Genomic DNA, 13,420 nt, shown 5'->3' on the forward strand with positions numbered 1-13,420 from the left:
ATCACACTCACGTTGGCTCGGTTGATGGTTGGGGACCACCAGAGGGTGAATCTACGATTGGGAATCTGGTTCAATCCTGATCGCTGAGCATTGGTGAGCTTCTTCCACTTCATGGACTCCTCAAAACCACTGGCCTTCTCCCTGGGAAACAGAAGAGATCAGGTAAAGTGATGTCCTGCCATCCCCCAAGAGCACTGCTGACCTCCTGGGGTGGCTGTCTGGGAAACACCACAGTAGGAAACAAAGGCACACGAGGGATGAACTCAAGAGAGCTGTGATATGTGAGAGATCACTGCAGAGAGAAAAGGGGTTTCCCTGGTGGTCCAGTGGTTAAGACGCCACACTTGCAATGCAGGGGGTGCAGGTTTGATCACTGATCAGAGAACCAAGATCCTGCAAGTCCCGTGGCACTGCCAAAAAATAAATTAACGAATAAAAACCAACTAGCAACTGTAAGGAGAGAACAGAATCCTCACCAGAAAAGCCCCTCCCAGGTAGGGAAGTAAGTGCCCTTGAAGAGGGTGTGTTCGAGAATGCCTTCCACGCCGCCCAGGGCCTGGATCATGTCAGTACGGTAGTTGTTCAGGTTCCAGAGCTTCCCATCATGCCGCTGGTGTGTCCACCAGAAAGGGTTCTGCTTCAAAACCTAGAAGGCAAGGCAGGTCCAGTCAAGCTTCCAGGAGCCCACTGCCCCAGGTTCCCAGAACAGCCACAGTCCCCTCCAGTACCTGGTACTGTTTAAAGTCAGTTCGAACACGCCAACCCTTATCATAAGCCAGTGTGTGCCTGTCCTTCTGGAACAGAGTGTTGATTCGAGGAATGCCACGATCCCATGAATCTTCCAGATCTTCTAGGGTCAGTCGTCTGCCAAGGGAAAAAGATCAAACTTAAATACATATATGAAAAGTTCAGCATTCTTCCCTACCCAAGGATAAATATGGTCAGATATAGAACCCACTTCCTTGACTCCACACAATACGGCATGATCTCCCCTGACCTTTAGGCAGGGCTCAAAGGTCACCCCTCCTCCCCTGACAGAACTGCTATACCCTCGTGGATGCCCACCTGTTCTGAGCAATGGCCTCTTGTCTCTTGAGTGCATACTCAGCCCAGACCCGCTGAGAATCAATGAACTCACTCTCCCATGGCTGTATGTAGCGATACAAATTGGGAATCAGCTGGTCTTCTTCGTGGCTCATTCCTGAACGGAAGTGTGTGATACCTACATCTGTCTGCTTGGACCACCTGTTGGGGGGGCACAACCAAGATTAGAAGAAAAACAAAGGCTAAAAATAAACATCCCCTTTCCTTCAGGGTCTAGCAAGATTCTTAGCAAAGTCCTACCTGAGGTCAGACTGGGGAATGAGCACATGGCCCATTGAGAGCATGCCAAGTCCACCCAACTCCTTAGGGGTGTAGAAAACGACAGGGGGGAATCGACTCGGCATCTTGGAGTTGAGGCCAATCTTGATTCGTGTCTGGATCTTGTTCTCACACTTCACCAGCAAGTCCAGGAGCTCCTGGGTGTTTACCACAGCCTCTCGAAAGTATGTCATAAGGCCAATAAGAGCTGTGTTCCACTTATTCACAATCTGAAGACAGTGAGAAGAAAGTAAATTATCAATAAGTCATTGCAGGGAGAGGGTGTGTGGCTGGGAACCACTAGATACAATTAGCTATATTCTTTTTAGTTCTCAAGAAAGAGTTGAGCTCAATGTCATTAGGGAAGTGTGTATAAATCAAAATCACTATGAGATATACTTAACACCCATTGGAAAGGCGATGAGTGAGTGACAAGTATTAGCAAGGATGTGGAGGAAATACACTTATCATATACTACTAGTGGGAATATGAAATAGTATAGCCACACTGAAACAGCCTGGCAGTTCTCAAAAGGTTAAACAGAGTAACTGTATGACCCAATAATCCTACTCCCAGGTATATACCCAAGAGAAATAAAAACTTATGTCCACACAAAAATGTGTACATGGACTTCCCTGGTGGTCCAGTGGTTAAGAATCCGCCTGCCAATGCAGGGCCCAAGGGTTTGCTCTCTGGTCCAGGAAGATTCCACATGCCACAGGGCAACTAAGTCCATGGGCCACAACTACTGAGGCTGAGCTCTAGGGCCCAAGCTCTGCAACAAGAGAAGTCTCCGCAATGAGAAGCTAACACACAACCAGAGTAGCCCTAACCTGCTCCAACTAGAGAAAGACCATGCACAGCAGTGAAGACCCAGCACAGCCTAAATAAATACATTAATTAAAAAGTCACATTAAAAATGTGTACACAAATTGTTCACAAAGGCATTATTCATAATAGCCAGAAAATAGAAAAACCCCAAATGTCCATCTACTGACAAACAAAATGTGGTACAGCCATATAACGAAATATTTATCCATGAAAAGGACTGAAATACTCATACATGCTACAACATGGATAAACCTTGAAAACATGCTAAGTGAAAGAAGCCAGATGAAAAAGGTCATATACATGATCCACTTACATTAAACGTCCAGAATAAACAAATCCATATAGACGGAAAATAGAGGGACTTCCCTGGTGGTCCAGTGGTTAAGAATTCACCTAGCAATGCTGCATATGAGGGTCTGAATCCTGATTGGGGAACTAAGATCTCACATGCTGTGGATCAACTAAGTCCCAGTACTACAACTTCTGAGGCCACATGCTCCAGAGCCCACAGAATGTAACTACGTGCACCACACGAAGAGCCCGCATGATGCAACAAATGCCATGCGCCGCAACTAAGACCCAGAGCCGTAACTACCAAGCCTGCATGACGCAATACTGAAGCCCACGGGCCCTAGAGCCTGTGCTCCACACAAGAGAAGACACTGCAGTGAGAAACTCACCCACCTCAACTAGAGTAGCCCGCGCTCACTGCAACTAAACATAGCCTACAGAGCAACGAAGACCCAGCACAGCCAAAAATAAATTAAACAGAAACAGATGATGGAATTAGTAGACAAAGACCTATAGCATTTATAATTATGCTTGAATATATAAGATAAACATGAACATAATGAGGAGAGAAATAGTTGTTAAAGACCCAAATGAAAAAACTTCTAGAGATAAAAATTTCAGTATCTGAAAATTTAAAATATATTGATGGGATTAACAACATTGTAAAGCTTCAGAAGAAAATAATGAAGGCAAAATAAATACTTATCCTGACAAACAAAAGCAGAGCATATTCACTGCCAGTAGACACTTACTACAAGCGATGTTAAAGGAAATTCTTCAAGTGGAAAGAAAGTACCAGATGGAAACATGGATCTACATAAAGTTATGAAGCACCAGAAACAGTATGTGGATAAAAAAGACATTTTTTTCTCATTTTGTAATTTCTATAGAAGATTAAAAGGCTGTTTAAAGCCAAAAGAGCAACAATGTATCACTGTATTTATAATATAGGTACAGTTAAAACTACAAAGAATAAGGGGAAAAATGAAAGTAAACTACTGTAAGGTTATCATACAATATGTAATGTAATAGACTAGTGGTCATAGTAAGACAGAGGTGTACACCATAAACCCTAGAGCCACCAAAAAAACCAAAGAACCGTAGCTAATAATCAAAGAGTGGAGTTAAATGAAAATCATACCAAAATCCCCACTTAATCCAAAAGAAACTTGGAAAATTAGTTACTCAAGTTTTCCTGGGTCTCTTTCACAGATTTATGTTATGAAACCTTTGTTTTTCTCATGTTTAAAAAATAAGTTAAAAAGAAGGCAGGAAAAGAGGAAAAAAACCAGAACAAAGAACAGATGGCAGATTTAAACTCAACCATATGGATAGTTATCTCAAACTTAATTGGAGTGTTTAGACTACTCATATGGCAAAGACTGTTCAAGTGAATTTAAAAAGCAAGAACCAACTAAGTGCAATCTGTAAGAAGTTAACTTTAATTATAATGACATAGGTTAAAAGTAAAAAGATGGAAAAAGACATCCATGCACACACAAAACAAAGCTAAAGGGGTGGTACTGATACCAGACAATGTAGACTTTAGAGCAGAGAATATTACAAGGAATAAAGGACATTTCATGATGATAAGGGAGTCAATTCATTAAGAAGATATGATAATTCTAAACATACTGCATACTTAATAACACAGCCTCAAAAGATATGAAGCAAAAAAAATGATGGACCTGTTGAAACATTAAGACTCAAAAAAAAAAACACAAAGCATATAATTATGCCCAAGGGTATGAACTATATATATTCCTTGTGAGAGTGTCAACAGTGCTGTTTCCATCTACTGAAGTGTCTGTGTGCACTAGTTGTTAAGTTAATTTCTAATTCCAGCTGTTATCTTCAGGTACATGATAACAGCATTCCACCTGGCACACTCCTTGATCATCACTCATATGCAGGTTTCTGAAGAAAAAAGTTTGTCTCAGTGAGATGGCTCCCTACTCCCCTAAACCTGCTAATCTCCTGATGACTCGTTGGTTTTCCATCTGCAAGCCAAGTATGTTTGTCCAACTTTCACTAAATATTTAAAAGATAGCAGAGCAGTATGAATTTCAGACATCCTTTGATGCTCAAAAAAAGTATAAATTTCTGGGAAAATGTCATGTGTCTTTATATTATAAGCTTAGATGAGTTTAATAAAGTGAATGGTATCTCTGAAGCCAAAAATAAAAAGAGGAACCTGGAAGGGAAAATAAATCCACGACTTCCAACACTCTTCTTTCAGTAATTGACAGAAATAGACAAAAGAAAAAAAAAAAAAGACTAATTAAAGGCCTTGAACAACAGAACTTACAGAACCTAAATGACATCTGTAAAACCCAACAATAGCAGAATACAGATTCTTTTTCAAGTACACAGGAGACAGTCACCATATAGGCTAAACCATAAAACAAGTCTACATTTGAAAAACTAAGATCATAAAGATCTGACCATAACAGAATTAAACTAGACACTAATAACATAGAAGCACCTGGAAAAACACTTCAGTATTTGAAAATTAAACAGCATACTTGTAAGTAACCTATGGGTAAAATAAAAACTCACAAGGGAAATCAGAAAACATTTTTAACTGAATGAAAAGGAAAACCTATCAAAATTTGAGGGATGCAGCTAAAGCAGTGCTTAAAAGGAGATTTTTCAGCATTGAATATGTCTATTAAAATGAAAGGTCCAAAATTGTCATTTAATCTTTAACAGACTAGAAAATGAAGAGCAAACTAAACCCAAAGTAAGCAAAGAGCAGAACCAATGAAATAGGAAAGAGAAAAATAAAATTAAACAAAACCAAAAGCAATTTTTGAAAAAGATCAATAAAAAAGGAGAATAAACTGCAAAACATCAAAAGATATAATCAAGGTTTTAAGGTAAGGAAAGTTTGTCAGGCAATTGTTGAAGGGAAAGATCACACTGGCTGGAGTCATCATAGGCATCAGCCTTGAGCAAACAGTATTCAGGACAGGCAGTATGAAGTGACCCCAGAGTGAGGTAACAGCCTGAACCAAGTCACAGAAGCAAAACCAAGCATCTGAGCAATAGACCCATTATAGAAGCAGCTGGGGGTCAGAACGGGCTAGATCTGGGAGTAAAGCAAACAGACTTCAACAGGATACCTGACGCTTAGTAATAAGTTCTCTGACTGTATTTGGCCCTTGGAATCACAAGCTGCACGGTCTGTATCACAGAACACCCCAGTTCTGCTGTAGCTACTAGTGCTGTATTTCCGGTAGGGAATAAGTATGAATTCCCAGACAGCGTCATGTTCCTTTAAGAACAGCAAAAGTTTCCGGGGATGACAGGAAGCAAAAAGGAAATAACAGAGTGATTCCATGTTCTATGTACCATGGTTAAGAACTTCACACATATTATGTCTTCATAAATGAAATAAATTCAACGTACATAACCTGCCCATCATAATACATGACCAACTTGGAGTGTAACGGGGAAAAATAAAACTGATGTTAGGACAATGGGATTGTTGGTGTTTTCTGGATTTTGTTAGTATTTAATTTCATTTTCTTGTAAATGAAAACATAACTATTAGAGAAATTAATAACTTTTACTGTATCCTTTTAAACCATGATACAGTAGAGAACAATTTTTTTCTATTTAAAACTAAACATATGGCTGGGGTGGGGACAGGGGAGACAAAGAGGAAGAGAGGGTTTTTTACGGCATGAAAATTGTATGTTATTTTAGCAATGGATGTGTGTTCTTACGGGCTTCCTAAGTGGCACTAGTGGTAAAGAATCCATCTGCAACCCCTGGGTTGGGAAGATGCCCCAGAGAAGGGCATGGCAACCCACCCCAGTATTCTTGCCTGGAGAATTCCACAGACAACGGAGGCTGGCGGGCTACAGTCCATGGGGCTGCAAAGAGTGAGACACAACTAAGTGACTGAGCACAAGTATTCTTATACACTTGTTCAAACCCAGAGAATATATACCACACCAAGAGTGAACCCTAAGGTAAACTTGGGACTTTGGATGGTCACAATGTGTCAATGTAGGTTCATCTGTGGTAAATATGTACCACTCTGGTGAGGGATGCTAACGATAGGGAAGGCTCTACATGTACAGGCACAGGGATTTTATGGGAAATGTTGGTACCTTCCTTTTGATTTTATTATAAACCTAGAACTGCCCTAAAAAATGTTTATTAAAAATAAATAATGTAAAATAAAAATCAAAACAAAAAAGAACAGCGAAATACACCTACTGCTGGGCAAAGATGTTTGTTTCTTCTTGGCTTTAGACTTTAAGTCATCTACACATGCTTAAAGGGACTCCCTAGTGAGGGAGAGAAGACAGGGAACTCGACAGGAGTTTCTGATGGTCCTCCAGAAGCTAAAGTTAAGTAGGTTGTACCTCATAGGTCAGGTGCTTGAGCATGGTATATTGCTATTTTCCTTCTGTTATTTCTGGCACTTACCAGTCTTGTTTAAATATTCCAGTCTTATTTCAAAGCCACTACTAGGATTGAATCAAGGCAAACTGGAAGTGGTCAAACAGGAGATGACAAGCGTGAACATCGACATTCTAAGAATTAGCAAACTAAAATGGACTGAAATGGGTGAATTTAACTCAGATGACCATTATATCTACTACTGTGGGCAGGAACCCCTTAGAAGAAATGGAGTAGCCATCATGGTCACCAAGAGTCCGAAATGCAGTACTTGGATGCAATCTCAAAAACGACAGAATGACCTCTGTTCGTTTCCAAGGCAAACCATTTAATATCACAGGAATCCAAGCCTATGCCCCAGCCAGTAACGCTGAAGAAGCTGAAGTTGAATGGTTCTATGAAGACCTATAAGACTTTTTAGAACTAACAGCCAAAAAAGATGTCCTTTTCATTATAAGGGACTGGAATGCAAAAGTAGGAAGTCAAGAAACACCTGGATTAACAGGCAAATTTGGCCTTGGAGTACGGAATGAAGCAGGGCAAAGGCTAATAAGAAGTTTTGCCAAGAGAACGAACTGGTCAAAGCAAACATCCTCTTCCAACAACATAAGAGAAGACTCTAAACATGGACATCAACAGATGGTCAATGCCAAAATCAGACTGATTATATTCTTTGCAGCCAAAGATGGAGAAGCTCTATACAGTCAGCAAAAACAAGACCAGGAGCTGACTGTGGCTCAGATCATGAACTCCTTATTGCCAAATTCAGACTTAAATTGAAGAAAGTAGGGAAAACCACTAGACCATTCAGGAATGACCTAAATCAAATCCCTTATGACTATACACTGGAAATGAGAAATAGATTTAAGGGACTAGATCTGATAGACAGAGTGCCTGATGAACTATGGATGGAGGTTCATGACATTGTACAGCAGACAGGGATCAAGACCATCCCCATGGAAAAGAAATGCAAAAAAGCAAAATGGCTGTCTGAGAAGGCCTTACAAATAGCTATGAAAAGAAGAGAAGTGAAAAGCAAAGGAGAAAAGGAAAGATATTCCCATTTGAATGCAGTTCCAAAGAATAGCAAGGAGAGATAAGAAAGCATTCCTCAGTGATCAATGCAAAGAAACAGAGGAAAACAACAGAATGGGAAAGACTAGAGATCTCTTCAAGAAAATCAGAGATACCAAGGGAACATTTCATGCAAAGATGGGCTCAATAAAGGACAGAAATGGTATGGACCTAACAGAAGCAGAAGATATTAAGAGGAGGTGGCAAGAATACACAGAACTGTACAAAAAAGATCTTCACGACCCAGATAATCACGATGGTGTGATTATTCAGCTAGAGCCAGACACCCTGGAATGTGAAGTCAAGTGGGCCTTAGAAAGCATCACTATGAACAAAGCTAGTGGAGGTGATGGAATTCCAGTTGAGCTCTTTCAAATCCTGAAAGATGATGCTGTGAAAGTGCTGCACTCAACATGCCAGCAAATTTGGAAAACTCAGCAGTGGCCACAGGACTGGAAAAGGTCCGTTTTCATTCCAGTCCCTAAGAAAAGCAATGCCAAAGAATGCCCAAACTACCGCACAACTGCACTCATCTCACACGCTAGTAAAGTGATGCTCAAAATTCTCCAAGTCAGGCTTCAGCAATACATGAATCGTGAACTTCCAGATGTTCAAGCTGGTTTTAGAAAAGGCAGAGAATCACTTCTCGGCCTTTTGGCTAAGATCAAGTGTAGAAAAGGCAGAGGAACCAGAGATCAAATTGCCAACACCCACTGGATCATCGAAAAAGCAAGAGAGTTCCTGAAAAACATTTATTTCCGCTTTATTGACCATGCCAAAGCCTCTGACTGTGTGGATCACAATAAATTGTGGAAAATTCTGAAAGAGATGGGAATACCAGACCACCTGACCTACCTCTTGACAAACCTATATGCAGGTCAGGAAGCAACAGTTAGAACTGGACATGGAACAACAGACTGGTTCCAAATAGGAAAAGGAGTACGTCAAGGCTGTATATATTGTCACCCTGCTTATTTAACTTCTATGCAGAGTACATTATGAGAAACACTGGGCTGGAAGAAGCACAAGCTGGAATCAGGATTGCCGGGAGAAATATCAATAACCTCAGATATGCAGATGATACCACCCTTATGGCAGAAAGTGAAGAGGAACTAAAAAGCCTCTTGCTGAAAGTGAAAGAGGAGAGTGAAAAAGTTGGCTTAAAGCTCAACATTCAGAAAACTAAGATCATGGCATCTGGTCCCATCACTTCAAGGCAAATAGATGGGGAAACAGTGGAAGACTTTATTTTTTGGGGCTCCAGAATCACTGCGGATGGTGACTGCAGCCATGAAATTAAAAGACGCTTACTCCTTGGAAGGAAAGTTATGACCAACCTAGATAGCATATTAAAAAGCAGAGACATTACTTTGCCAACGAAGGTCCATCTAGTCAAGGCTTTGGTTTTTCCAGTGGTCATGTATGGATGTGAGAGTTGGACTATAAAGAAAGTTGAGTGCGGAAGAAATGATGCTTTTGAACTGTGGTGTTGGAGAAGACGCTTGAGAGTCCTTTGGACTGCAAGGAGATCCAACCAGTCCATCCTAAAGGAGATCAGTCCTGGGTGTTCACTGGAAGGACTGATGCTGGAGCTGAAACTCCAATACTTTGGCCACCTCATGGGAAGTGTTGACTCATTGGAAAAGACCCTGATGCTGGGAGGGATTGGGGGCAGGAGAGGAAGGGGACGACAGAGGATGAGATGGCTGGATGGCATCACCGACTCGATGGACATGAGTTTGAGTAAACGACGGGAGTTGGTGATGGACAGGGAGGCCTGGCGTGCTGCGGTTCATGGGGTCGCAAAGAGTCGGACACGACTGAGCGACTGAACTGACTGACTAGGACTAAAGGCGTCCTGGCTCCAAGCTTGGGCGAGCAGACTGCCCTTACATAAAGCAAGAATGAATGGTGCACCTAAAGCTGTAGCATCAGTAATGATTACAAGTGAGTCCCCCATTTTACAGATGAGGGAACTGAGGCCCACAGTGGGTAGGTGACTTAACTCAGATCCCAACTAGTAACATGGGAAAGCTAGGACTGAACCTAGTTTGACTCCCAAACCATTATTCTAACAACTACATCACACTGCCCCCCTGACCTCTGGCTCTAACCTCTCACACATCTATTCCCTCGAACACTGCCTTTTTCCCCCAGGGCCACCCATCTCTTCTGGTCTCTTCCTTCTCCCCCCTCCCAATATCTAAGATTCCAAAGGGGTCAGCACCTTTGACTCCCTGTTTCTGGTCCCTCATGACTCCACAACAGCCCTCTGACAAAGCCCCAATCCTAAATCAGCACTAGAATTGATCTACTTTCTCCAGCCCCTCGCTGAGTGCTTGAATAGCTGAGTCCTTCTGGGAAGAGGTACTCACTCACAGTTGTCTTCACTCTCTTAAAACCCTCAGTGCACAGTTTCTTCAACAACTGAATCACACCCTCACTGCTGTGCTCAAGTCCAACATCCTATGCCCCTCACTCCAGCCCTGGCAAAACTGAAAAAAGCAAGATTTGTTACAGCTTCCCACTACACTTATCTACGTTCACATCAATACCGACCTCTTTCTACTAGGTTCAGAGGATGCTTCCCTCTACCTATTCCGGCTAAGCGGACACCACTCCATCACTTATCACACGTCTCTGCTGCGCTCAGAACGCTGCTGGCTCCCTACTGTGCAGACTCCCATCACTGCCATTTAAAATACCTGCCGTGACTTCTCTCTCCCTCTAGGTGGCGTCTCCTGTCCCTCCTCCTCCAGCTGCTCTGGCAAACTGACAGTCCCTGCTGACTCCACTCCCTCACTTCCCATAAAGCCTCACCCACTGCAATCTGGCATCTCTCCCCACTATTTCTGAAACAGCTCTCCCTAAGGTCACCAATGACGTCCTGACTGCCAAATCCAATGGCTACTTGTCAGGCCTTATCTGACTGAAACACTTTTAGGCAACTGACACTGTTAAGTGCCTGTCCCGATTCCTGACAGGCTTGGCGCCCAGAGCCCGGCACTTGCCCAGTCTGGCCACACTGCTGCTCCGTGTTCCCTAAGGTTTCAAGCTCATCCCTCTGCTCTTCTCGCTCCTTACACTTTCCCCAGATAATCTTGCTCATCTTGAGCTTTCAACCATCGCCTTTATGCTGACAGGCTCTTTTTTTTTTTAAGTTCTACCACTTTATTGCTACCAACCCATCTCCCTCCACCCTTGTGCACACATGCTCAGTCATGTAACCCCATGGACTTCAGCCCGCCAGGCTCCTCTGTCCATGGACTTTTCCAGGCAAGAATACTGGAGTGGGTTGCCATTTCCTTCTCCATGCTGACAGGCTCTTAAACCTACATTGCAATCCAGGTATCTTCTCCAAGCTCCAGGCTGCAAAGTTATCTCCACCTGGACATCCTATAGGAACCTCTAAGTTCCCCCTAACCTCTTACTTTCTCGTTTCATTTCTCTCCCTGGAGCTTCAAACCTGTAATACTTTTTTTCATCAAATCTAAGAGATACCACTAAGAGGGACAAAATACATACACTTATATATGGATATATTTACCTTGGAACTGAAGAAATGTGATTTCAGTGTCTGCTAGAACCTCTATCTGGATGTTTTCAAGAACATCAAACTTCTTACACCCTCAACCAAATCCATTTATCTTCTCTCCTAAACACACTCTTCTTCCTGTAGTCTTCCAGTTGGTGGCTCCATCATCCATCCAGTCACCCATACCAAAAACTGAATGTTACTTTGACTTCCTTTCCCTCTGGCATGTCACCACAATGAAGCTTTGCTGACTTTTATCTACTAACTACTTATCAAATCTCTTCCCCCTCTGTCCCTCTACATTCACTGTTCCCATCATTTTTATCTGGTCTTCAGCAGAGTCCCCAAACCTCATCTTTATTCCTACTCTTCTGAATCCATCTTCCCCACAGCTGCATGAGTGAACCACCTAACACAGAAACCTGAAAGTCACTCCCATGCTCAGGACCCTTATGGGATTAATGAGGCGGTGATGACCTCCATAATTTAGCTCTTGCTTATCTATTCAGCCTCCACCTCTTCCACAATTCTACTGCCCCAAACTTTTTATGGCCCCACAGACACTGTGCTTGCTACCTCTTCATACCTCTGGCTGAAAGAATGCCCTCCCTCACCTGTCTCTCACACGTTCTTTCTTTCAGGAAGTCTTTCTCCCTTTCCCAGACTGGGCTAGAGTCAAGAACTCGAGGACTGTGACTGATCCCCAAACAACATGAGAGCTCTAAAAACATACGGTACTATAGTTCTCTTGACTATGCATGTCTCTCCAAGTAGGCAGTGAGCTCTAGGAAGGCAGAGACTCTCTCACAGGCAGTGTGTGTGTATGCCTTGAACACATGGAATGAATGAGTTATATAACTCCTGTCATCTGACTCTAGATGATATAAACCAACCTAAGAAGACAAACAGTTTTACCTTGCACTATACCCCCCAAAAAAATGTATCCTGAGGGTTTTGAGATAAGGAGTTATCATTAAAAAAAAAAAGTATCCTTAACAAAACTATTAAAAAAGTATACTAGTGCTCGCTTCGGCAGCACATATACTAAAATTGGAACGATACAGAGAAGATTAGCATGGCCCCTGCGCAAGGATGATACGCAAATTCGTGAAGCGTTCCATATTAAAAAAAAAAAAAAAGTATACTAAAAAACTGAAAGCCTTCTTTATTACATATTTAAAGGGATAGGAAAGCCAGAAGGGGAGAAAATGCTACAGCTAAGAGTTATTCTAAGACAAGTCAGGAGGAGGTGATTTTTTTTTTTAATCCACTGGGGCATTTTATTTCTATGTATATATTATATGCATTGAAAAAGAATCCCAGGTTATCCCCCCATGTGTTTTTATGTCTTGCTTCTTTGTGGTCCACGATGCCAGCTGAGTTGTCAGTATAATGAATCCAATCTGATGGGGCAAGAGCAGAATATTCTGCCGTCTTTCTAAATTTTTGAGTCGCACAGCAAATCTGGGGCTGATCACATCACGACAGTTGTTTAATCTGCCTGTGAAGTTCCCAATTTTGCCTGCTTTGTGATCACTAGTGATTTCAAATTCACCAGTATCACCCTGCCTCATCACCACAGTTAGAAACTGGACAGTGACTCTGAAACACAACCTAATAAGAACCGAGACTTCCCTTTCTTTTTGGTATAACTGATGCTCTTGAGAGCAAAAGCCAGGACATTCACGTGCACCATTTCTAGAATGGGAAAACAGCAGAAAGAGCAAGACGACTTTTTAAACCTTGAAAAAACTTAAGCACACACAGTTAAGTAATCTTCAGATTACTCTTTCTCAATTCCAGCTGCCTTCCAAATGGGTGGAGTGGGGGGCTTTGGAAGCAACTGAAGAAGAAATAAACAAAGATACCTTGTTATACTTGCTTTTTAACATGCAAAAGATTAAATGTATG

The 13,420-nt window shown here is 42.0% G+C and overlaps 1 protein-coding gene and 1 non-coding gene across 3 annotated transcripts in view; one reads left to right on the forward strand and one right to left on the reverse strand.

The window, feature by feature from the left end:
* Window positions 1-13,420, reverse strand: part of PRPF8 (pre-mRNA processing factor 8) — a 32,536-nt gene that overhangs the window by 7,480 nt on the left and 11,636 nt on the right. For both annotated transcript variants that reach the window (XM_043903347.1, XM_043903348.1), the window contains exons 25-29: window positions 1,345-1,592; window positions 1,066-1,245; window positions 729-864; window positions 477-646; window positions 12-141 (exon numbers count right to left, since the gene is read on the reverse strand). In XM_043903347.1, the coding sequence (XP_043759282.1) occupies window positions 12-141; window positions 477-646; window positions 729-864; window positions 1,066-1,245; window positions 1,345-1,592 (864 nt within the window). The remainder of the gene's footprint in view (window positions 1-11; window positions 142-476; window positions 647-728; window positions 865-1,065; window positions 1,246-1,344; window positions 1,593-13,420) is intronic.
* LOC122695780 lies at window positions 12,530-12,636 on the forward strand. Its single transcript, XR_006341534.1, has one exon. It is a non-coding gene; the product is annotated as a U6 spliceosomal RNA (small nuclear RNA).

Source organism: Cervus elaphus, chromosome 5 (assembly GCF_910594005.1).
Source record: "Cervus elaphus chromosome 5, mCerEla1.1, whole genome shotgun sequence".
NCBI lineage: Eukaryota > Metazoa > Chordata > Mammalia > Artiodactyla > Cervidae > Cervus > Cervus elaphus.